Below are 26612 nucleotides of genomic sequence, written 5' to 3'. Positions count from 1 at the left end.
ACAGCAAGCTGAGAGCTGAACCTGCAGCCAACCCAACCCACGTTCAGGGTCATCTTTCCCTAAGAAAGTGGCACAATTAGAAGGAGCAATTTTCATTGCTTTTTTGTTGCTGTTATTAACTTTAAATCAACTTAAACCTAGGGAGAAATCTCAAGAGGTGATAAGTACTGTTCTGTGTGCAATTTGCAGCTCTTTTAAGCAGGATTCTCTCAAGATATTTTACATCTTCAAAGAGAAATCACTTGAAAGTTAAGAGCAGAGTGAAAAAATTCCCAGCCTCTATTGATCATCAGCAGTGGTAACATGTACAGAGCCTCCAACAGAGATCGTTTGAAAACCTGATACACTTCGGTGTGTGGCAATGGGGTCTCTCCTCTTGTTCTGTTCTTTGGCAATGACGTTTTTCTTCCCAATCCAATTTCACAGATAGGCTACAGTTAAAGAAAAGTGTTATGAAACCTCCAAACCCTCGGACCCCTCCTCTAGAGCTCAGCTTCACGGCTACACCAACCCAACTGATGCTTCTGGGAGAGCATTTCAGGGTATGAGTGGGATGCTGGGAGCATCCTCAGGCACTCACCCCAGCAGCACCTGTGCAGCACTGCTCCCTGCCCTCCCCCAGCCCTGAAGGGTAATTATGCCTCAGCCCTTTGTGTCAGTGGCTGTTTTACCTGTAACCAGATGGACTGGGGGGAACCTGACCCGGTGTCTTTTGTCACCTGCTGAGTGATGCCTTGCTGATGGGATTGTGCAGTCAAGCAGTAAAACAACATCACTTGTCAACCAGGGCACCGAGCCCAGCAGCTCCCCATGGCCTGTGTGCTGCGGGCTCCCCACAGCTCCCCTCACCCCACTTAACCCAACACACAGCAAACAGGCACCAGCATCTCCATTTCAGTTCCATAAAACCCACAGCAGCCACTGCACACTGCACAAGCTGAGCCAGCGTGCAAGGGTTTCTTCTTCCTACTGTCTGCTTCTGTAGTTTTCTCCAGGCAATCCCTCCTCTCTAACCTTTGCAAAGTTGGAGCAGTGATGGGTAACATGCTCTATCAGCCACAGCACAGCACGCACAGGCCTGGTGACTGAGTGCCTGCTTCCCAGCACTGACTGCTCTGCCCAGTGCACAGGGGCTTCTCTTTGTAACATGGCAAACTTCAAAGCAAATCTCATACATCCGACAGAATTAGCTTCAGCTATTCAGCTGCCTGTTAACAGCTGCTAAAAGGCATAATCCTCACACAGGGCCAGGCAGCAGCAGTGCTTTGCTGGATGTTCCCTGAGCAATCCTCAAGAAAAGTATGGATTTTTAATCCATAGATACAAATCTGCTGTCTGCATTTCCTAGGTTTTACTGAGAAGAAAAGATTATACAAACCCTTGAAATACAGCAGTATAGAACACGGCACTCAGGGCGCTGCAAAGTCACTTAAATTTGTGTTAATTTTCTGTGTGTGAAGAAGGTTCTGCTGTGAACGTGCTAGCAGGAATGCAGGATATTTTTATGCTCTAAAAAAACAGCAAACAGAACTCTCCATGCCACTGAGAGGTCAGGTAGCAAGAAATGGAGCCCTCTGAGCTTTTTTCATGGAGCATCTACAGCTGAAGAAACTTCTCTTTCTTACTGTAATTTGTGGAAGAAAACTGAAGTATTTCGGTTTTGTGGCCTAAAGGACACAGCAGAGATGGAATGCAGCCCTGTAGCAGCGCAGCTTTTGGTGTAAGCAGGCTGATGTTCCCCTCTTAGTAGCAGAAATATACTTGGTTTGCAAGGATTATTTCTAACATTCATTAAAGTCAGTGTGTCATGAGTTGACTAATACTGGTAGACATCTGAGCTGGGCAGGGCAGCTGCATTCTGTATGCAACAATGGCGTTACGCCGCTGCCTCAGAGATGCCCTAAATATTTCTGTTCCCCTTGCATGCAGAATCTTGGATAAAGCTGATAAGCAACAGGGCTGCTTTGCAAACACTGAGCTGTAAACATGAGCAGATTTTCCCTGCTATGCTTTTTATGATATTAATAACTTCAGAATGTAGGTCTCGTGTAGCATATCATTCACCTGGCTCATAAGGACTCGCTCAATTTGGCCCCATTAAGGGCTGCCCTTGGCACAATCAAGCACTGGGGAACACTGAATTACCTTCCTTCTCACTGTGCCTTTTAATAAAAGAAATGGGAAGTCATTCAGCTTAAGGTCTATTTGCTTCTCTACCCTCCATCTCTGTGTGCTGAGGTGTGTGTGTGGGTCTGGGGTTCATTAGATGTAAAGGAGCTCGTTAAAGAATTATGTTCCAAGTCTATATGCGCACGTCCACTCTATCTTTCACATCCTGTAATTAATCACTCAGTAAAAACAGTGCGAGATCCTGTTGTTATGGGGCAGATTGCATCTGCAATTACCCTGTGTGCAACATAAAAGTTCTGCTAAAATTTTAATTACCGCATGAAGGAGCTTTCAGATCCCTTTGGCAACTCTTGCAGGCTTCTGCCTTTAATTAGAAGATATCTCGCTAAATATTGATAGCACGAAGCACAGCCACATGTGGATGCTGTCTGCTGGAATCTCAGCAGCAGCTCTCATGCAGCCCAGCACACGGGGAGGGATGGATGCAGAATTCACTGCTGGGAGCCCATCCCTGTCCTGCACCAGCACACCGAGACCCGGCGGCTGCAGGTTGCTAGGTCTCTGTTCAACTGAAGAAACGTCTGATGCTGGCTGCCAACGAAGTATTTTTCCAATGAAAGAGCATTGAAATAACTAAAAATGCAATTACAGATGCTGATGCACATCATATTTCTTGTACAGTTTGCTGAGAATTACTTCCAGTTACTTAGCATCAGGGCTAATCTAAACGTTACCTCTGGGGACCTGATTATCTGCAGCAGTTACAAAAAATGCACAGAGGCAGTGGCTCACGGAGCAAACAGGGACTGAAGGTGTACCCACGTTTTCTGAGCGGAGCTTTTTGGCTGGACAGCCTCCATCGATGGGGTGAAGCATGTAATAGAGGCGAACTTTGCTGGCGTGTTTCCGACTCTGGAAAACAAAAAAGGAAAAAGGAAGAAATGAGGTTTCAAAAAGCAAAAGGCTCCACCGCATACAAAACCAGACTGCAATGACCTTTCACGTCACATTGAGATGGGTATCCAACATGGGAGGAGAAAAGGGGGGAGAAGACCCAGGTGAAGAAATTGCACATCTCACAGAGGTGTCACGGAGCTCTCCCTGGGCCGAACTCACCGTGGGCTCAGGGCACCTGCACTTACAGCTCTGTGCTGCCCACGGCCTATGGACACAGGGAAATAGAAGAGGTGACAGGAGAGCAGTGTTTGTTATCAGCCCATCTTGATTCCAGGAGAGACCGAAGAGGTCAGGGCCATTTGGCTTCAGGAGGAGTTGGGACCACACCACCAGAGATCAGATGCACGCACACAGACAGAAGCCCACAGTTCCTTCACTTCCAGCAGAATGAAATGCATAAAGGGAATAAAAACTCACTCTAGGAAATAAGCCAACCAATACCTGCCAAAGGTTTGAAAGAAATTTCCCCCGCGGGTAAATTACCAGATAATTGTGCATTATGTGAAACCTCCTGCTCTGCTGGGAAGCAGCTGCTGCTGGCCCCGCATCACCCAGCAGCACAGCAGAGCCAGGACCAGGTCCAGCTGCAGCCACAGAGCGGTGCTGGGGTGCTCTGCCTGCATGGGGCATGGGAAAGTGCTGCAGGGGGAGCACGGGCACCTCCTGAGCAATAACTCCACTGGGGAGAGCAGCCTGCAGCCACTAAATGAGTGCATCCACGGCCCAGGCGTGCACGGCAGCTATTATTATGCAAATGTTTCTCCCAATCTCCATTTCTGATTGCCTCGCAGAACAACGGCCCCATAATATTATAATTTCAGATCACAGATTTGCAATTTTAAAATATTAAATTATCATTAGCATGTACTGGAACATTCTTTTTCCTGCGGTGTGAACTTGGAGCTAAATTTGCACAGAGCTAAATTTGAATGCATAAATGTGACTATGCCATAATTTATTTATTTTTAATGGAGCAAATCAGTCAAGATAAATAATGACAAATACTGCTCCCTAACTCCTCTTCCTGCATGCATTTAGGAAATGGTTTTCCCTGGCAGAGCTCAGCACTGAGGCTGCTGCTCCGAGTGGGGCACAGGAAACCCCAAAAGCTCCCCCTCCCATCGATGAGCAGCCTGGATGGCAGTGGCATAATCAGGAGATGATAACAGAGATGTGAGGACAGGCGCATGCTGTCTGACTGCATGCAGCTACAACTGCTGAACTCACCAGTTGCAAAGTTTTTCTGTGTTTTGCTCTGGGTGTAGAAATGCTTCTCGATTTATTTACGCATTTCTTTGAACTTAAGAATACCAAGGAAAAGGAATAACTTATGTTTGGCATCGTTGTAAACGACACGCTCCTTGTGCAGCCTTATTATCCTACGGTTATAAAAGTAGAGCTTAAAATCATCCCTGGCTTTTGCCAGTAAGCAGTGAGTGTCTCATTCCCTCTGAGGAAGCGGAGGTAGCACGGCCCATTTGTCAGCCCACGTTGTCTCTGTCCTTCCCCACATTTACGTGTGTGTTCTTCGCTCTAACACCACAGCGAGAGCGAAGCAATGACCCTTGGTGTGCTGCTTGCCAAAACATCCCTGCAGGTTTTCTTCCCTCCTCCATAGAGCCACCAAACCAACCATGGTGGTGATACGCCAGGAGGCGAGCATTGGTAGCAATGCTCCACAACAGCGATGCTCCACAGCCACAAGCCTGAGCTGTGCAGGGTTTGCTGGGTTCCAGCCCTGGAGATCAGCTGTGAAGAGCAGTGCTGCTGGTCCAGGTGGTGCTTCCCACCCACCAAGTGCGGGTAGCAAAGCAGCAGCCACACTCAGGAAACAGCAAATTGGGGTGGATGGGATCAGGGCTCACACAGATCTCATTCTGATCCCTCTCACAGCGTGCATGAGCCTTAGAAAAGAAAAAACTTTGACACAGACATAAATCCATGGTCTTCAACAGGAGGACTGCCTTTGAACATGTCTGCTCCTTCATCAATAGGCACCACAACTTCATCTTAAGAGTTTCTATGCTTCTCAGTGTTCCTTTTGTAGATCTACAAAGCGTTATGCCAAAGGCATTTTCACTTCAATTCTCTGTCTCTAGTGTCTGCAAACAGCTCCTGTAACAGGGAAGAAAACTGTCTATCTCAGTACCATACGCCTCAAAAACACCTTCCTGTTTGAGGGTGGGGGAGCTCAGGAGGAGGTTGTTTTCACACAGCAAATGCAAGTTTCTTCACTGCAAGCTCATCTATTGTTGGAAGGCTCATCAATAAAATTAGGTAAATGGATCATTTATACCTATATCAAATCTATTCTAATCCCAAGGACTGTGGCAGAGGCAGCAGCATCCCAACCATTCAACCTCAACAAATGAAAGGGCGGAGCCCCAAGTTATGCTAGGAAATACAACCTGATTTTGCATAAATCAAGCCTTGCATCACAGCTCTGCCCTGAGCACACAGCAGGAACAGACAGTGGGGTGTCTGTGAGCAGATAACAGCTGAGGACCCGTGGCTGTAGAGGAGTCCTGGGAAGGAGCAATGATTTCTACTTTTGCAGCCATGACAGAAAGGGATGAGAGGTGAGAGCCTGGGCTTACAGAGGATTTGCTCACTTGCTGCAGTAACTGAACAGTTTTTTGTGCATTTACCAGCAGCAGTGTCCTTGGGAAGGATCTCAGCAGGGTAGGGAGTCTTTGACAGAGACTTTGGCTCAGGGTCTGTTGGGCTTCAGCCTGCAGCAGCCCCAGGGTCTGTTCCCACCCAGCACCACTGACATGAGGCGACCTGACAGCCAGAAATATTTCACCAGCTTAGTCCCAACCACCTCACCAGCTTCAAAATGACTGCTCTGCTGCCTTCCTCGAACTGCAATTGCTTCTGATCCATGTTCTCAGAGTCCCACAGTTCGGTCACTGCTCTGCACCCACTGCTCACAGCCCTGTGCTGTCAGCAGACCCTGTGCGCAGGCAGGGACAGAGCAGGAAATGACAGCAGGAGCACTAATGGCTGTGGCATCACTTCACCTGCAATAAATTCTTCCCCAGAAGCCTGGTGGTTGGCCTTTAATCCTTTTAGTGTGCACTGTTACCTTTCTTTGTATGCTGCCTGTTTCTTAATTAAATCATCATGAACCATGCAGTCATACAATTACATCAACTGTATTATCCATACGTGCCCTGCTTGTAACCTCCTCCAAGGAGATGAAGGTCAGCTTCCCGGGTCTCATGCAGAATGCCAACCACTGTGTCCCCATGGGATGGCCCCGTGGAGCCCCTCCTGGAGCTAAGCTGCTCCCAGGTACCCCTTCCATGGTTAAGGGACAGCGGTGACGGCACTGAGAGTGGGGACAGCCCTTTCTGCTCAACTGGGCTGCAAGCAACTGGACCAGCTGACTCGGTAATGCCATAGTCTAGATTTCAAATCTATTGAACAAACTTTCAAATTCCTACTGGAATGAAACCAACTTCTCCCTCTTTCTGTGATATAACAACATCCTCAGCTTTTTTTAAGTAGAGGGCAGAAGTATTTTCAGAAAGCTTCTTCCTTTTTTGCCTCCCCTGCCCACACAACAAGCAAACACTATTGTCAGATCCCTGTTGGCCACAGAGACAAACTCCGTCTGTTATTCCAGACGCTGCTGGGTGCCAATGTCCTTTTTCTCTCTTTGTAATTTTTGCAGAGCCTCATTTATAATTGATGGTCATTTCTATCCACTTCCCCTTCTTCCTCCGTGAGTTAATTTTTTAAAATGTGTCTGCTCATTCTTGTGACTTTGTGGGCACACAGAGACGTGTCCGTAATTCCCAATTGCGTACAACTGAATTTCCACCACCAGGAAACTCTTCTTTACAGCAACAGGTGGACACACTGACAGTTTGGACATTAATTTGCTCACACAAAGGCAATTAACTGGTGATCTAGTCAACACCTGCTCAGCATGTATTCTCAACATCCATGGCCTGCCTGTCAAACCCAGAGCACTCCCTGCTCCAGAGCCCCCCAGGAGCAGCTCTGCTGGGTGCCATGGACACCCTCTGTGGGTTAACTCCACCACCATCACACAGCCATGGTCCTGACATCAGCTGGAAGGCAGCACCAGAAGGGTTAACACAACCACAGCATCTCCACACGGAGCTAACCCTGCACAGTGCAGCGAGCAGCAAACAGCAGCAGAGCCCGCTCTCATCGCATCCCCACGTGCTTGAAACAAATCACTTCTAAAGCATGTCAGTGCAAATCGCTGCTCTGCCCCCGTGCAGTTCGTGGGCGGACTTTGTCACAACACAGAGACAACTGAAGGCTCTGCTTTCAAACACCTGGAACCCAAATCCAAACACGGCTTGTGAGTTTAAAATATTAAAGAAAAGCAGGAATCGATAGCTGGTACAGAGAAATGCCTCCCTGTGCACCACCAGCACAAAGCGACGTGCCATCACCTCCAGCACAGAGCCACTCCAGCTGCTGGGGACGTCCCCTGGGCTGCTCTGTGACCCCTGCCCCATGAGACCACCCCCAGCACATTTTACTTCTGAGCAGTCTGATGAACCTGGGCTGTTTTTAGCCAGAAGTGTGGCTTGCACAGAGGAGCCATGGAAGGGAGCTGTGTGAGAAGGCTTTATCTGTGTTGCTGCTATTTGGCAATAGATTTGGACACTAGGAGTACATTAAAAATAATGTTTGGCCATTAATGTTGACAACAGCACAGTAACACGGAGCCTTGTAAAGTACCAGCTTAAGCTAAAGAGGTTTCCTGAAGCAGCTCACACTGTGCTGGTGAGCACGTACTCGCTGCGTGCAGAAAAGGGAAGAGGCATCACAGCAGCCTCGCCATGAGTGCTGACATCCATGGCCATGAGTGCTGACATCCGTGGCCATGAGTGCTGACACTCATGCAGAGCTCCCACGGACACTGCCAGGCCACGTGTTCCTCGCTGCGCTCCCCACGCTGCTGGCACATGGCACAGAGCAGTGCAGGTGCTGAGGCAATCTGCAGAAGGGCTCTGTGCACACCTACGGGAACAGGCATCGTCTCTGCACCCAAGCCACATGACACTTCTTTCTTTGGTCTCTCTGTAAAGTTGAAAACTGAAAACTGTGTCACAAACATTCACCGCAGCAAAGCCAATCCTCTGCAGTGGTGGGGAAGGACATAGAAACAATGTTGGATGCATTCTCTCCTCCTCCAGCCCCTACAAAATCAAAGGTTGCTCTCCTTAACACAAACCCAAGCTTTGCAGCAGGTGCAGGGGCAAACAGCAATGTTAACACCGTTAGCACTCCTTCACCAGCACACACCAACCCCAGCAGGCACCAGCATGGCTTTTCTGACCCCTCACCCTGGAGATACCCTCAGCATCCCCTGTAGGGAGCTCCCAGCAAGGACAGAGCATCCCTGCTCCTTGTGTTCTGCTGCAGCACGTGTTTTGTTGACAGGAATACGTGCTCTAAGGTTAATATGTGCGCTGTGTTAATATTTCATATACAGGATTGGCTTTCTGAGCACACACATCTTGATCCTTAAAGCACCGACGTGCCAATGGTAAACAGTGTTTATTATTCCTCCAGACAAGCCATCATTCCATGCAGAGTGTCCCAGTGCAGGGCAGCCCCTGGAAGCAGATTAACTCGGGCACCATGCAGAGGAGCAGTATTGACGGGGCTGTCGATACCGCCCGCCCTGCTCACCGTGACAGGGTGAGAAATTCCAGCGAGCACTCGGCTCCCGGGGATGAGCCAAAGGGCACTGCACTGTATTTGTTCTCCGAGTTTGCTCTACATTTGAATTTTAATACACCTTCCCTCTGCCCTCCCCCTGCCTCCACAGCAAGCGTTGAAGCAGCGCTCCTTCATTGCACAAGGCGAGCCAATAACAGCGAATCCACGTGACGTGTTCCTGGGCAGCTCTTCCTACCAGCCTGGTGTATTCCTTCATTTTAAATGAAAAAGTAAAGCACCATCTGAGCACCTGAAGCAATAAAGATTACAATGACTGGAAGTGTTACAGCAGCTGAAGGAGCCACACGGTGATGCGCATGTAGCTCAAGGTGGAATGTGAGAGCAACTTTGCATATTTGGCAATTTTCCTGCAAGATTTTCATGGAGAAACTTGAAAATAAAAGGTAACATTTTTCTAATGGCTGCAAACATTCCTATGCAGCAGTGAGGACCCGGAGCTAACTGAAGAAGCTTATCTTTCTAATTTACTGAGCAGCACACCAGAGGGACCGCTACAGCACTGTCTCAAAGACAAAACTGGAAGGAAGTATTAAATTATGGGTGATTGGATGCAGAAGCACAGAAATCTTCTCTGGAGTGAAGGATATCGGTGCAGTTGTAGCAAATTAACCACATTTCTTCCTCCTGCTCCCACGGCACAGGGCACTTCCAGCATTACTGCTGTCTGCTGATTTCTCCCACACATGGCACAGCAGCTTACAGAGACAGAAAGGTGAGCAAAGGTGCCACAGATGTACCAGAGAAAGCCAGAGACAGGGCTGCACAAAGCACACAAAACAAGGACAGGATTTTGCTGTATGTCAGGTTGGAAGCGAAAATATGCTGCAAACACACTGATTCTTTTGTCATTTTTTCCACTACACTTGCCCTTGGAAATAATACCGCTTAATATTGTGCGACTGACATCAAATTATTTCTTATTCCTGGCAACGTGGTGCAGCAGAAAAGAAGAGTTATTGGTTGATGACTTGGAGAAGGAGATGAGACAGCGATTGGAACTGACTATTCCTTTTTGGCAAGATGAAACATCCCTCTTTCATAGACTGTTTTCCTCTATTTTCTTACAGAGAAATGTCTTATTCTGCATGCACAAAGGAGCCAAGATCCCAACGTCTGGCACAAAGGCTGAAGATCTGGGCTGTGCTGAAAAGTCAAGTCCTGAGCTCAGTGTGGGTAAGGGCACTGCTGACCAAACCAAACCAACCACAGAGGAAAATGCTCTGCAGCCCAGAGGGCACCACCGGATCGTGGCACTGCTGCGCTGAGCATCTGCTGGGAGGCCACAGGAGATGACACACGAGCACAACACCTCAGACTGGAAATATATAGCAGAGAACCATGTCGTTCTCCACGTTTTGAAAACATCTGCTAGGAATTAATGATTCAGCTCATACCTGCAATTACAGGCACAGAAGAAAAGAGGTTGGCTGAGCACCCCACTGCTCGCGCGTCGCTACTGCTTTCCTGCAGCAATGCTTCTGCCTCTGGTAGAGCAAAACTTGGCAGCCTCTCACCCGCTGGCCCAGAGCTGGAAGGTGTCCCTGAGCTGCAGCCCTCCCGGCTGCCAGGCTCTGTGCTGCAGAGTGCAGCCAAGGGAGCACTTACAGGAAACGTCTCCAGGAGTTTGCCAAAGCAGACGCGTAAAGTGCCGTATAAATAAACGTGCATTATTGTTGTTGTTTACTAATGCAGCAGAGCATCCTCGGGTACTGTGCACCGATTCAGCTTCCTGCACGTCTCCTGTGGCCGCACGGAGACAAGTGTTTCTTCATTGCTAAACATTCATAGCAAAACCCTGGGGAAACTCCATCCCCGGGGCCTCGTATCACATTGACTGATTCTGCTGAATTGCTGCAGCCCCTCTCAGTTCAGCACATGCAAAAGCAGGGGCAAGGCACAGCCCAGCCACTGCACCCCTGCAAGCACAGGGATCCCTTACCCCCAGGTCCCCGTGTGTGAGGCTACAGGGGGGCTCAGGCCCACAGCCCCCAGGAAGCAGCATTGCCAGGCAGCAGTTTCCATTCTTGACAGATCTCACAGCAGTGTGTCTTTCAGTAATTTCCTCCCTTGTTTAATAGGAATTTATTTAATTTTGTTTTGGAGATATGCAGCGCCGTTAATTGCTGTTCTAACATGTCTCTAATGATATATCCCTTCTAATTGTTTATTGCTTGCCTACCTCTTAAGTGCTTGAATGCATTCACAAATACTAATCTGTTCTCTGCACAATCAGTGATCCCACTCAGCAAAGCACAGTGAAGCACATTTAACACAAAGACTTGCATTTGTTTTGCTGAACTCTATAGCAATCTCCTTGCTAGATACATTTCTTGGCAAACTGTCTTTTAGCAGAGGTCAGATTGTAGCTTGACTTTGCAGATTTGGGCAGGAAAAAAAGAAATGAAGCAAGCAGCATTGCAAGTGATATCATTTACAGATTAATGCACCGCCAATAAAAAGTCTTCTGAATTTTGACTTTTCAGAGTGCAAATTTGAAGGCTCTTGTGTACCCACTGAGTAGGAGAACAGCTGAAGCCATGGGTAAGAGGCACTGATGGAGGTTCACAACCCAGTAGAGATGAACAAAGAGCATCCTACCTCGTAGTGGGCCACGCGCTGGGACTCGGATATTAGCTGTGCGCTGCACACTCTGCAGTAACTTTCAGTGAACAACTCCTGGTCAATGTCAGATGATTTCATCTGTTCACAGCAACAAAGAGAAGAGACAACAAACAAATTTAGTTCCAAAGCATGGCAGAGCAGTTGTGTTTGATGGAGGTCCCAAGGAGATGTGGACCAGCGGTCCCTGGCAGCACAGGATGCACACAGTGCCCTGGAACACCCGTGGGCTCCAGCTCCAACCCCCGGAGCAGAGACCTTCAGTTCTCTGCCCACATTTCCCTCACTGTGCAAGCACCTGCACGTGTCAGACCCTGTGCTATAGCCATGCCAGGCAGAGCAAAAACCACCAGAAGGAGCTTCAGAGAGAGGAAATTCAAACCAAATCAAAACAACCAGTGCAATTCAGGAGGGAAACAGAGGCCAATGCTTTCTGACTAATGCCAAGATAAAGCGCCAATTAATTCATAATCATAACAAACACAGGCACAATGACGACTGATAATGTAGTTTTTATAGCATTTATTCTGCTGATTGGGAAGAAAAATAACATGACAATAAGCGAGTTATGAGCTCTCATAGCAGGAGGGGGAGGCCCTGCCAGCTGCAGGAAAGGGCTCCTTTTGGTGTTCTGCATCTGCCAACAAAAGGTGCAAACCTCGGAGCTCCCCTGCTAGTGCCCTCACTCACTGATTCTGCAAATCACTGTTGGTTTACCCCTATTTCTTCCTAGGTTTAATCTTCATTTACTCTGCCTGGAGTACTGCTGTATTGGGAAACTATCAAAGACACCGAAGGAACCTTTTAGGAGTACAAGAAGTGCTGCAAAATTGCATCAAAGGCAAAATAAAGTGGAAGAAACAACCTCTGAAATACAACAGATTGACACGAGGCAAACCAAAGAATCTCATTAAATCTTAATCCAGCAGCCAAGCAGAGGCATATCGCCTTCATCTGCATGCAGTTTGCAGCACTCAGTACAAACTCTCATTGCGAAAATCAGAGTAAATCAGAACTGCTCAGTGTTAGCTTAGCCCTTCCTGCTCTGATAGCAGATCCCGGGTCTATGCTGCCTCTAAATTACATGCTTATGAATGGAGATGTACCACCCCCCCGCCCCCCCTTTATGGCAGCAGAGGCTAAACAGGCTTATCCAAGAATGAGATTTAATGTCTTTTCTCTAAGCAGAAACTTCTGATGCAGGGATAGGATTGTTAGCTTCAACGTTGTCTGCTCAGTTTTATGCACCATTGTTAAAACACAAGGATGAAATGCATCCCAACAGGTGAGTGCAGTGATTATGCTGACAACGTGAACACTGCGGTTATGTGGAGTGATTCATGCGTAACTACTCAAGTTCCCTAATAAAGTCTCACTGGAACAACAGACTCCGAAGTAATGCATCAGGAGCCCATGGCAGACTGCACGAGACAACTAAATTAGTGTTGAAAATTAAAGGGAACTGGGTCTGGAAAACCCCTTCCTCAGTCACCGTCACCATTCCCCAGTATTTACACGATGTTTGGAAGTGCTGAAAATGAGGAATTACCACTGAGAGCTCATGTTTGGCCGTGGTTCAGCCAAAGACCTCTGCTGTGTTCCCATGCACAAGCAAAGCCACAGCAGAGACCACAGGGCTACACCAGCGCCAACTGGGACCCTCCTGCCTCCTGCACAGGGGTCCGTATGGAGGTGAGGTACCTCAGACCCCAGGCAGCCCACTGGTGGCATCTGTGCGTGGCTGCAAGGGCTCCGTCTGCAGCAAATGCAGATCCCAGACACGAAGCCTGAGGGAAAAGAAAACAGCTCTGTTGTGTCACTCCCTGACCTAAAAACAGCGCTTTCACGTGCTCCAGAAAGGCCTTTTCTCCCCCTCCCCCTCCCCTCGCTGTGTCTCAGACACTCTCTGTATTGTTTTGTGGGTCAGTGCCAGCAGTGATTTATTAACTTCCTCCACCTGAGAGTGTCATAAAGGGAGTCCATAACCAATTAATATTTATGCATTTCTAATCACTTAATTCCTTTTTAACTCTCCCTGCCTACCAGTGCCTGACAGCTTGCAGAACTGCCGGGTCAGGATGATCCTCACCTCCAGCCTTTGCCAGAAGGGAGCGAGGCCGCTCCCCACCAGCAGCCCCAGCACTGTGCTGGAGAAGTGCAGGTGCTGAGCAAGGAGTGACCTGTTCCCTGCACACTCCCAGAGGTTTTCCTCCATGAGAGGTGAGGAATAAACGTGTGATTCACACCTGCCAGCTAGACTCAGTGAGCAGAAGCATTGGGCTGCCCTGCCTGGTGTGAGCATCCAAAGCCCCTTGCCTCCTCCTCCTTCTCCTCAGGTGGGGACATGGGTGGCAGTGCCCCCACCACAGCCACCACCTCTCCTCTCTCTCCCCACAGTGGGGTTTATGACTCATTATTTCCTCGCCTTGGCACTCGAGTGTTGGAGTCCCCCTCCCACTCCATAACCTCTGCACATATCGGCTCGGTGCCTCCAGGAGAGGCAAACTGTCATGAGAGCCCTCATTTTAAATACCTTCTGCCATATGGCTGCGATTCTTCTCAGCAGTTTCGGTGACTACAACGGCTTAATGAAAATCAATTTGATGGGGCTGACTCCAGTTTTTGGCAACCACCAGGAAGATGCTAAGTTGCATTCAATTTTAGAGGAGAGAAATCAACATATTGACACACAAGACATCTTAGTGCTCTTTTCCAAACGTAATGCTTCCATGATTCTATGACACATCCAAAGCCACATTCCTTCTTTAAGGAGCTCCAGCTAAAACCCAGCAGACGTGGACACGTGCTGTGCCATGCTGGGATGGGAGCGTCCAGTTCTGAGCCATGGAAGCAGTGCTCCATCACTGCTCAGTGTGAATTTCTTCAGAAGTTCATTTTTCATGTGGTACAGCCAAGCACAAGGACGGCTGTACTATAGGGCACTGAATTCAGCCACTCTGTTGCTTGCAATCAAGAGGAAAAAAATGTGGTCCCTCATACAGTTTACTCTCAAGGGCTTTAATCACCTTTCCCAGAATTAACAGCTTCTGGGACTCTGTACTGAAGCACTGGAGAAGTGAGGACTGAGCATGTGCACGAATGCCAAAAGCAAACAAGTCAAAAATTAAATGCCCTGATTTTTGTTCTATGAATTATTTGTGCCTGTCGCTCTCTCATGGATTAACATCTCATGTAACACTTCCTGTTATCTTCAGTTGTTTAATTTGTCTTGCAATAAAAAAAAAAGTCTGTGCTAATAATTAATGTGCTTTCAGCAACTGTGTTACTGCACTTACAAGAAAGACAAGAAAGCATCTGAAGAAATGCAGAACTCCCCCCTTTGAAGTGCTGCATTTCCAGCACTCTGAAGGATGCCTGTGCTGTTCCATGAGTTCAGTTCTCCTCAGGCCATGTGCCTGGGGGTTCACCTTGCCATGCTCCCACCCAAACAGATGTGTTCCTCCAGCTGTGCTGCACATCTGTCTGCACCCCCTCCATGCTTCACTTTGCCTGCAATTCTTTCCTGGTTCAGGGTTCACCCACCAGCTCCCTCCTTCTCTCCACTCCCTTGAAATCCTCTCCAGCATCAATTTGCCTCACTCCTGCCTTCAGTCTTTGATGCATTTTGACACGCTTTATTGGAGCTTTGAAAAATCAGAACAAGATTGTGTGTGGCATGAGCTGGAGAGCAGGAGGAATGCTGCACGTGTCTTCTGCATGTGTCAAAACACAGAGGAAGGGCTGAGGTGAGCGACATGGAGGAGATGGAGCATGGACTCAACCTGTGCCTCCCAAAAACCAGCACAGCACAACTTCCCCAGCCCCAGCAGCACTGTGCTGGGACCCACCTCAGCAGACTCAGAAAGCAAAGGAGAGAGCATGTATGCAGCAGAGAGCAGAACCCAGTGCCATGGGTTGCTGCAGGGGTGGCAGAGATGGGATGCTGCAGGGCTTAAAGGAAGGTACACTGCAATTCGGAGAGCAGCAGCACCCCTACCATGTGTGCAGCCAGTTATACCTACAAATTGTTTTGATTATCCACACTACACGCCGTGGCAGAATTTAACTGCAAACATGCTGACTTGAATAAAAATATATTTAAAAAGAAGACTGATCTATTGCGACTGATTTAATAAAGTTGGTGGGAAGAGTACTAAGAGCAATCGTATTTCGTGCCTCATGGCAGACTCTGTGTGCAGTACACCTCAAGGACAAGGCTTTGGCACTTGCCCCAGAGCAGCCTGGTGGCACAGCTCAGAGAGGTGCCCAAAAGAAGGGGTTGAAGTAGCCTCCGTGCAGGCTCTGGGGACAAAGGGGCTGATGCAGCCACAGGCAGCAAAAGGAGACACTCACACTGGGATGCAGGAGCTGGTGGGTGCAGGAAACCACTGCCCCCAGGGCAATGCTTCTGCACAGCGGGCATCGCGGGGCTGGCACCGGGTGCCCGGCAGGCTGGCACTCTGCGGAGCCAGGGTTACCATGTGATGCTCGTGGTTGCTATGGAAACAGTAGTTTCTCATGGAAAACACGCATCAATAGTCCCCGTGCTTCCCAGAGCAGAGCGCAGTCAGCACTGCCAGGGTACGGGCACACGGGCCGTGGGCTGCCCGGTGCCAGGGCTGTGTCACAGAGTGCCGTGCTGCTCAGCCCCCATGTGCAGTGCCTACCACCACAGTGCCACCTCAGTCTCTGGGTAAGCAGGACCTACTTTTTCCCTAATGATGTACAAAGCGGCAGGAAACGAGTCAAGCTGAATCCCGTGCCTGCAGCTCGCAGCCTCTGGTGCTTTGCATAATCAGTGCTTGTCATTCCCCATCAGCTTCAGCTCAGAAACCCAGGAGGCAAAGCCCTGTAAGGTGCCAATGAGCTTAGAAGAATCCTTTGGAGAACAGATCTGTCCATCACTGATGGGGATTATTTTAATACTGCGCTCCTTGATAAAAGTCTGCACACTGCCCTCGATGGCTGAGCTAAAGCACCTCTACAGAAAACACAGCTTCAGTCTCAACAGCACTAACTCCACATCAGTTTAATGTTACCGCTCATTTGCTGACAGCACTGAACACCCAACTGCTCACGGGGGCCCAGTGGCACTGCCCAGAGCCCTCCCCACTGCAATGACCCACGGACTCTGCTCCCTCCAGCTTTGGCCCATCGCTGTAGCGGTGGTCTTAGTAATCAATGATGTGATTTAGAAACCAGACACCAGGAATGCAAATGCTGTGCATCTCAGTTCCCTCGTTAGCATGGAGCAACTAAACCTCTGGCCTAATTTAATTGCACTTCCAAATTCCACGGCCTCTAAAGGGTATCAGCAGATTTCATTAAACTTCTTCCTATTATCATGTAATCTGTCAATTAACTTTGTATGCAACAACAAGCAGCAAGGAGATTTATCTTAAGTAAAGCACAAAACATTCGAGTTCCTCCTAAAGCCTTTTTTCTTTGTCTATCATTGATTTTTAAATAGAAATTCTTGTATTTGCATTTGTGTTCTTTAAAGAAGCGAGATCATCTCACACTCTCATCCACTAAAAAAGAAACCACACCTCTATTCTCTCCCTCATCACCAGACGAGCAATGAGAAATAGTTAATCAATGTCCATTGTAGTACTCCAGCTCCCGGTGTGAAAGGGTCTCCAGAAATGCAAAAACTGTTCCATTTTTGGCAGGGAGAAATTAGCTGCAGTTGCAGAAGGGCCAGAGCCAGGAGGGTTGCAGGCTGGGCACTGCCTCCTGCAGACAGACCTGACCTCAGGGCTGGGAAGGTCTCACCTCTCTGCACTGCCTGAGGAATCCCATTCCTATCCGATTTATCAGGCATCCCCTGCGGCACTGAGAAGCAACGGAAAGGCATTAAAACAAGTTGATGTATTTTATGCAATTTTAGTGTTCAAAGTGGGGTCTGTGAATTCTCACAGCAGAGCAGAAACAGAACTCACTCAGCTTCAGAACAAAAAGCCCCAAATGCCAACCAGTCTTCACTACAGAAAGAGATTATGAAAATGCTGAAGAGTTTTGTAAACATGGAACAGTGACAATACCTGCAGATGGCACCGAGCTGATGGCACTGAGCTGGCTGCACCCTGCTTTGCAGCATGCTCCCTCACTGTGCGGCAGAGCAGCACCCTGCCAAGCAGCACCATGCACCACTCCAGCAGCAAAAATGCCTGGTGGTCCCAGGGCGAAAGCAGCAAGCCCCTGTGCACCACCACACCCCGATGCAAAGCCAGAGCAGGAGCAGCTCTGCCACCAGCACAGGGACCGTGCATGTGCACACCAGCACTTAGACATACTTTATGTGGTGGGAAGGAACTACCCCACTGATTGCTCTAATCCCTGCTGCTTGCAAAGAGAGCATGGACGCATCCAGGCATGGAGCAACACTCTCAGCCACACTGCACTGAGCAGCACAGCGTGCAGTGCAGCAGTGCATGGAGGGCAGGCAGGGCTGCGCTGCTCCTGCTAACACCATCAGTGCACTTGTGCTTATTGTATTTCTAATAATAGAGGAGCTCACCCCGCATCCTGTACAACAAGGGGTTTATCTGATTAATTTACAGCTTCGGAAGCCGTGGGTGCTCCATTCCATCCCATTCTGGAGTTTCTGACAAGCTGTTCTGGGTGCTGCAGATCCAGCCTCAGAGCTTCCCCATTTGCTTTATGTAATTTTGAAACCAGTGTGTGCTGAATATTAGCAGCCAGCTGCTGTGCTGTGTGTCTGTAGCTGTGCCCTTTACGACAGCCTTAAATACCCGTCTCACTTTGCCACAAGTCCACCCACTGGTTTTAAGCAGCTGGATCAAATTGAGGAGCAGTTTCAAGTTCACACTGCAGCTCTCCAGCGTTGCTATCGCCTTCCTGAAGGCGCACATGCAGCTCCATCGCACCCAGGACCATGGACAAGTGCACGCACTGACACACGTATGTGATCTGCAGGGGGAGAGCCCAGCAACCAGGCACATCTCCCATGGGCACACCGAGGCACAAAGCCACCAGGCACTGCACAACAGACAAGTTGTAATATTGAGAATATTCATCTCCAGCCATTCCCAGTTAATGGCACAAAACAAACTGTCAAGAAAAGTGGGAACATTACAGTAAAAACAACAACAAATTAAATCCTAATACAATTAGAGAGCAATTAGGGATCTATCCTCTGGGAGCATTTTGGGACTCAGGGTCTTTCTCAAAATCTGATCTCTCTGCAACTTCATTTCTTTCTAATTAATAAAACACAACGCGAGCGTCACAGCTCCCCACAGCCCCCGCAAAATGCCATCCCCCTGCTCTGCAGGAGCAGACGGTGGTGGCAGGTAGAAGCATTCACACCTCGGAGCTCGGGGGAATTGCAGCTGTCAGCAGAATGAGGAGCAAAGGCAGTGGCAACAGAAACCTCTCCATGCGGCTGTTGCAAGGTGACCAGGATCACACAGACCCAGACGTTCTCCTGCACGGACCAGGTGGGCAGGCATAAGCAGAGAGCAGAGCAAGAGTGACCATAGACAAGGTATATTTCCTATGTACAACTTCTACAAAGGCCACGGTCCATACAAAAAAGTATTTAATTCCTCTTCACTTTTTACACTGCCTAGAAATAAGCTCTCTCTTACCCAAATTGCTCCAGTGTGCTGCAAAAGGAGCAGGACGGCCTTTGGGCATCAGACCCTGCTGTATCCTGACCATGGGGGACTTCCAGCACCCTCAGTGCCACATGACCGCACTGGAAAGTCTGGGGAGAGTGATCTGCATGTCCTTCACCACGGGACAGGGGACACTGAGCTTGGTGCCAACACAGTGCCCAAGAAATTACAGAAGAACTGAAAGAAAGAGGCAGAGATGCAGCTTCCCCCCGAGCCCGCATCTCTCCAGGCTCATCCACAGGCTGCCTGAAGGTCAAAGCTGCAAAAGCAACACAGAAGGTTTTTCCTCTGCTAAACCTTCCTCTGTAGATGCAAACACAGTAAATCTCACTGCAGAGGTGGTAATATGGCACGAAGGAAAATCTTCCCTTTGTTTCCTGAAGCTGCTGCTGTTCCCAGGACAGGTCCTTTCAACACCATGCAGCTCCTGTTCCTGCCAGCAAAGGGCATTTTGCACAGGTTGTAAAGAATAATTAAACTTCTATATGGTGCCATTAGAAAGACAGCTGAAATGTACCCATTTCTGTGCCCAAATCCACCCGTGGGAGCATCTGTGGCCAGGTTTTGGCCTAGAAAGTTGGCCCAGTTCTGATCTCCCAGTGTGGTTCTGGGTTTCACATCCCACTCTGCTCCTTGGGAGTTTAACCCAGATAGGGCACAGCACTCAGACAAGACCTGGCAGCGCTGGCCTCGCTGCATACCTGTCCCAAAGCAGAGGGAAGGTAAACCCACAAGGAGACTGGCCTGGCCACACGCTCCCAAGGAAATCTCTGTGCACAGAGTGCTGTGCAGGTATCAGAGCGAGGTGTCACAACAGTGGGGATCAGCAGCTGCACCAGTGTCCCTGCAAATGGGAAGCAGCAGACAAAACAGGTCCTGGCAGATATCAGATATCAACAAAACAATTCCCTGTACTGAGGAAACCTTTTCAAGAATGGTTAGTGGTCAGTCAGCAATGCCATGAGTTGTTAAAAAAATCCTGTTGGGTGGATGTGCTCCGCAGCACACCTGAGGAAGCAGAGATGCAGCACTCCAGCTCTTCAGGGCTCTCCATGGCTCCTGCACAGCAGGAAGAGCAGAGCAGGGCAGGAAAACCCAAGGGAGGACTGGGAGGAAAGTTACAACAAAGCAGCACAGAGCAAAGTGAAGTGACTTCTGAAAACATTCACACCCAGGCTGGGCAGGTACAGATAGAGGCACTAACTGTTATGTGGGAACAGGGATTAATTACTTGGAGTGACTCAGAAGTGACTAAGACTGATCAGAAGAAATCGGTTTTGGGGAGTCAGAAAATCAAGTTAGGTTTTGGGCAGCATTCACCCCAGGGAGAGGGATGCAGAAGGCACCAGAGCAGGTGCAGGGGCACCAAGATCACGGGGTTTCTGTCTGATGGGTCTTCTCCTATGGGAGGAGGGAGAGAGCTGTGCTCTCACTGCTTCAGATCAAATGTTGGGGGAGACCCATTTTCCAGTTTCACCCTTAAAAGCTCCTGCGCTTCTCCCCATCCTGTCCCTTCCTATGGGAGATGAGTCACTGTCTAGCAACCTTTATCAAAATACCTCTTACAGAATTGTCTATTGCAGTAGCAGGGATAGCAGAAGGAGACCCCCACTCACCGCCCCTTTCCCATGCACTGAACTCCTCCTGCCCTGCACCCTGCTGCACCCCACGGCTCAGAGCTGCCCGTTTGTGTTTTACTGTTGGACAGCACGTGCTTTGTGCAAGAGCCAGCAGCACAACCTCCTGCAGAAAATGCAAACTGAGGATTTTTAACTGCCTACTCCAGGCTTTGCAAATCTCATTCTGCACCCAGTCATGCACACTAAGGTCACGGGGGACGGAAAAGGAGCATGTGGCTGCCTGAAGGGCAGCACTCGGGCACATTCCTGGTCAGGTGCTGCCGGTCCACGGATAGGAATCGACAGCTATTCAGATGTCTCCGGAGTCATCACAGGAGAGCTCTCAGTCTGCTCAAATGGCAGTGCTCACACTGCATGAGGACAGCTGTGCTGAGGCTCAGACCTGCGGACAGCTCCGGTGCAACACGTGGGGTCAGCCGGCCCCAGGAGCACACCGAGCCCCCCCGCCAGCAGCTGCTGCAGTTTTGCTGCTGCTTTCCCTGAGGGCTCTTCAGCAGTGCCCCGCTCAGGGCTGGCCAGGGGCGGCCGTCCCACTGCTCAGCTACCTCCCCAAAACCTGCTTTTGGTCTCAGAGCAGTGCTGGCCTGGGAAGTTCCCCAAACTTTAAGAGCAGCAGAGATGATATGCTGGTTTCCTGAATCTGCATCACGTCTGCAGTCCAAGGAGCTTGCTTTCTGAGCAGGGAAAAGCCTGCACAAAGCCCACTCGGTAAAAGCATCCCTCAATTCTGCTGACCAACCAGGGTGAAGTCCCCACTGAGGCACCAACTCGACTCTGGCCACCTGCAAACAGGTGGATGTTGCACTCCATAGCACCACTGGAGAGCATCCTGGCACCCGACAGGCTCCAGGTCGCACACAACGTGCACTGGCCACTTCTGACCTCTGGCACAGCACAGGGGAAGCACAGCAGTGCTGCCGGGCCCCGCATGCAGGCTGTGCCACGGCAGCAGCACCAAAACCACCCCAGCAGCCCCATCCATCCGGCACCGCATCCCAGCACCACCGCTCATCCCTCCCACCGCCTTCAGACAGGCGCTGCCACTGCACAGTGCTGATTTCCCCATAAACTTTCCTCCAACTCGAAGCAGCAATCAAGCAACAAGCAGCACAAGAGCCGAGAGGAGGGGCAGTACCTTCGCGTCGCTGATGTGCGGAGGGTAGCGGCCGCTCCTGCGGTGCTGCTGGGATAGGAGCGCGTTGGAGCCGCAGTCCCAGCTCTCCTCTCCCCACAAACAGATCTCTCAGTCGCCCAGACCAACTGTGCTCGAAAGGCACTCGGTTTCATCTGCTGGAGCTCCAGCTCCACCCCTAGCAGCAGCGATTGGCTCTGTGGTGCTCTGCAAGGCTGCGTTGGCCCCGGCAGCCTCCCTCCAGCTCCAGCTCCTGAGACCATCGGGAGCTTCCCTGAGCAGTAACCAGAGGAGAGCAGTTTACAAGGGGATGGGTTCATCCCCAGACCAAGAGCTGTCACAGGTTCCTTCAGGCAGGGCCAACAGGATGCAGGAGCCAAGGAGCATATGCTCAAGGCCAGTGGCAGATGAGAGCATTGCAACAAATAGGGGAAGGAGAAACCAAGGGGGTGCAGAGCCCTGCAAACCACATGCAGTGAGGGGACAATGCCTAATGCAGCACTGTGCACACAAACCTGGGACTCTAATGCACAGTCAGGCTTACACTAAACACAGCTTTCTGAACAAAGTAATCTGGAAGGGAGAGCGAGCATTCATTCTTTTGTGAGGAGCATCTTCCAGGCACACCCAGCTCACAGCTCAGGCTGAAAAACCTGGGCACCACGGTGAACACAGGCACAATCTCCTGCATCTTTTCTCTGCCAGCACAAAGCCTCAGAGACGTTGTCTCTCCGCCCTCCTTTCTGTTCCTAACAAAAAAAGACGCTGAGGACTGGCTGGGTTCCACCGAGCATTTCTGTCCCTGTTTGGCAGACTTGGCAGCACTGCCTGTGCCTGCACGTGAGTCCCAGCTGAAGCAGATGCAATGGGGCCAGGAGCTGCCCTCCACCCCCCTGAGACCCTCGGGCGGTGCCTGGTGGGTGACCAGCAGTCCTGGATGCTCACAGCACCTGCAGCTCTGTCTGACTGAGCCCCACCTGTTTGGTTTGGGAGAGGATCAGAGAGCCAAGGATAGTCCTCAAACAGCTGCTTATCCCTCCGCCTTCTCAGCAGCTCATAAATATTCTCTTTGATGCTGTGATAATTCCTTTTGTGTTTCGTAGGCCAATTAATTAGGAGACATAGAAAACACACTTTAAAAATATCAGAAATCCGTTACTATTTTGATTTATATGTAAAACCAGATCTCTTCAGATGCACAACGATGTTATGGTGACGCTCAGAGAACACTATGACTCTCATTTCTGCACAAAATGCCTCAAGAAGCTAAAAACACTTCCTGCGGGCACACCAGGACAGAATCACTCTCAAAGTTGGGGTGCAAAGGTTCCAAACTGTATAGCAAATAACCCTCAAGAATGGTACTCAATGAAAATAGTACAGAAGATGGTATAATTTCAGTAGGCTTATGTACAAGCAGCCAGAAAAAGAGAGTGGATCACCTTTGTGATGGTATAGGCTCACTATTGACTCCACAGGAGGAATCTTTGAGAAGAGAGCCTTCCCTGGTGGTGGTCCACCCTTAAATGGGGTCTGGGAGAGGTGGAGCCAGGCTCCACCCCTTCCAATCACACAGGTACATCACCTTCACCTATGGCCCTGTGGCTGACTCGGTGCTCACCTCAGGTACCAGTCAGTGGTTCAGGCCGTGATTCAACAGTTCCCATACACAAACCAAGGGATTTTGGTTGTGCGAGAATCAGGTTGAGCCACACTGCTGCACTTCTGCTGCTGGGTGACTGGAAAATTCACTTCTGTGTGAGATGGTCTTTAAATCACCCAGAAGACCTCACCACTTTTTTTACATTCCCTCTGACAGTAATACTTGTACAAAGTGTTTGAGCTGTGATGCTCCCTGCCTGGCTCTTTAGCTGCAAATGCTCCTTAGCATTTATAAGCCTTAAAAACTAAGCATCCTGAGTTTTTAAGCCATGCATCCAAGCATCCAAACCTAACACAAACTCCTCAGAGCTGCCACCTGCTGAGAGGTGCAGGTCAGACACTGCTTGTGACGTCACAGCTGCTATCCAGGGAAGAGGGATCCCTTAAATCTCCTCCGCACTGCCAGCCCCCTAACCCGTTTCTCCAACAAAGCTGCCTGCCAGCAGAATTCCCTTTGCAGATGATAACAGCAAACTTGAGTGATGCTGCACTGCTCTGCTTGGTGCCAAGCAAAAAGGCAGAGCTCACCACAGTTCTCCCTGATGGGTTTGGACAGCCTTGGCTCAGACCAAAGCACAGCCCTGGAAAATTCAGTTTTGCTCCATCCCAGTGCACTGCCAGGGCCTAGGAATGTGTTTACTAGCCCTGAACTGGACTAATTGCAGAACAACCTGAAATGCCTCATAATACAGAGCACAAAAACAACAGCTGTGATTGATTAATCACAGTAGTGAAGCTGAAGGGTTTGATCATTCCCAAAAACTCTTTAATATCTCATTCTCCAAAGAGGGAGAGGCTACTGCAGGCACAGAACAAAGCAGAGCTCAGGCTGGGTTCTCTCCCCCCCAGTGGCTCTGAGCAGACTGTGGTGCCTGCAGCAAGAGGAGAGCACAGCACTGCATGAGCAAGCACAAGGGCACTTTGCCCCTCAAAGTAAGCCCATCTGGACAGAGCCAGCCCATCCCCTCAGCGGGCACTGTCTCCTTGTTCTCATTTCTCTTTGCTGCACCCCTGCCTGTGCCATTGAACAGCGATGGCTCATTTTGTTTATAAGCAACTCTGCACAAATCAAGGGGCGTGGCAGAGGCACTGGATGGAAGGAAAACAGCCCAAGTACCAGCAGCTGCTCTTTACTTCAGAAGGCCAAGCTCGTGGGGCATCCACAGCTCAATGCCTGCACAGCAGAGCATGCCAATGGACACGGCACGATCTGCCTGAGCACATCGTGACTGGGGCCAGTGAGGTGTAGGTCACCTTGTCAGACAGAGGGGGAATCTCTGGAAGGAGTTTTACATTGCAATTCAAAAATCTCTCACATTCCAGTGAAACAATTGGCGTGTGGGAATGCTCTGCTGTCCAGGACACCCAGAGAGAACACTGGAGAGAAGATGGATGGTGCTCTGCTGTGTATTGCAGCAACATCTGCTGCTCTACTCGGTGCTCATTGCTTACCTTCTCTTCTTTGGGCTATTCTGTACTATCCATGCTCTGTTTTCTGAGCTGGCAAGCATGGAGGGGTTAAGAAGGTAAGAAATTTTAGGCAAAGGCACAGTCATACGTGCACTAGTTTGAGAGTGCATCGCAGCAAGCTCTGCCTGAACTGGAAACTCATCTCCAGGAGACAGGGAGCAGCTGACCGTCCAACACTGTTAAATATGCTGGTGGGATGTCCCAGGATAGTTTACTCTGGTTTAGTTAGCTCATCCTCAACCATAGTTTTTAATCCAGAGAGATAACAGAAGGTTGAACTCCCTGAGCCCCAACTCTGGCAGAGCATCCTCAGCTCTGTGCATAAGATCTGCAGCACCCAGGGAGCTTAAACAAAGAACCCCAGGCAGTCCCAGCCTGAAACACTGGGAACAATGCCATCCTGCTCAGACAGGAGATGGTATTTGGAAATGCAATTTCCGAGGTCACCTTTTATCATCCGGGCAAACTGTGTGCACAGCACAGAGCACAGGCACTGCTCTGCTGAGCTGAAGGCAGCACTGGGGACTTCCCACAGCTCCAGGGCACCATCAGTGTCTGATGTGGGTTCTGCACTGTGCATGGCAACATGAGCCATTTCCCACCCACCCTGGCCATGTACTGCAGGGCACTGCGTGTCTGCCCAGCTATACATAGTTTGTAGCACTACTGAGCAAGGATTAATGACTTTTCTAATTATACCACATCAGCTGGTGACAGTGGGCTTAGCATTCTGAGCCCACTCTGCACTGCATTCTGCATCACCTCACAGTTCCAAGGAATCTCAAGTCACAAGCTCTGCAAATGAAGAAGGATGTGCTTTAATATTAAAGAGGACGTCAGGAATCCATGCCTGCTCTAAGTTTACGAGAAGGAGCCTTAACAGCTTTGAGAGGCACCTCACTGCTGTGCTTGCACAAACACTATCTGTGATTCTTTCCATCTCACATGGCTTTCTCTGCATATGCAGGAGAGCTGTTCCATATCAGCTTCCCAATTAACCCTTGGGTATAAATTGGCCCTCCTTGTTTACGAGGCAGCTGCTCACTCTGACCTCCTGGAAAGGAGCCTTTTCCACATCTTGCACTGCCACGGCCGATCCCTGTGCTGCTGCACAGCTGCTCACGTTTCAGCAGCTCGTGGCAGCCCCTGCGTTCCTCTGCAAGAGCTATCAGAGGGGAAGGGATCAGACAAGTTATTCTGTCCAGCCATCTGGAAACAATACAAGGCAATTCTTGCAGCAGAAATCCTGGTCTTTGTCAGGTTTCATTTAAGGTCTCACAGGATAACAATTCTATCAGCTCCACAGACAGCACCTCGGGCTGCTCTGTTAGGGGTAAAGGAACGCTGGGGGACCAGGAGCTGTAGGAACAGCTTTCCAGCTGATGAGTTACATCTCCCCTGGCCAAAGCAACCAAACACGAGGAAAACAACCAACCCCTGTTTGGTTGCCAAGGTTTCTCATTTTTATGTATAAGGATGTATATTTATTTATAGTGCCCCTTGCTATCAAAAATGAGCAAAGGGAAGAGCAGATAAGACAGCCCAGCAGAATTGTTTCTCAACAAAACGTTTTTCACTTTTCCACGAGGCATCAGCAGCTCTTTAAAGTCTTTTTATTACATT

At 49.5% G+C, this 26612-nt stretch overlaps 1 protein-coding gene across 1 annotated transcript in view; it reads right to left on the bottom strand.

Moving 5' to 3' along the window:
* ZMAT4 (zinc finger matrin-type 4) overlaps positions 1-21966 on the bottom strand; it is a 35285-nt gene extending 13319 nt beyond the window's left edge. Inside the window, exons 1-3 of the mRNA XM_065747161.1 lie at positions 21861-21966; positions 11422-11523; positions 2953-3042 (exon numbers count right to left, since the gene is read on the bottom strand). Of these exons, the coding sequence (XP_065603233.1) occupies positions 2953-3042; positions 11422-11523 (192 nt within the window). The 5' untranslated portion in view covers positions 21861-21966. The remainder of the gene's footprint in view (positions 1-2952; positions 3043-11421; positions 11524-21860) is intronic.
* Between the last annotated feature and the right edge of the window lie 4646 nt (positions 21967-26612).

Source organism: Cyrtonyx montezumae, unplaced genomic scaffold (assembly GCF_038088225.1).
Source record: "Cyrtonyx montezumae isolate F1298 unplaced genomic scaffold, pur_monq_1.0 scaffold_42, whole genome shotgun sequence".
Taxonomy (NCBI): Eukaryota; Metazoa; Chordata; class Aves; order Galliformes; family Odontophoridae; genus Cyrtonyx; species Cyrtonyx montezumae.
This window is presented reverse-complemented; position numbering and strand designations above follow the sequence as displayed.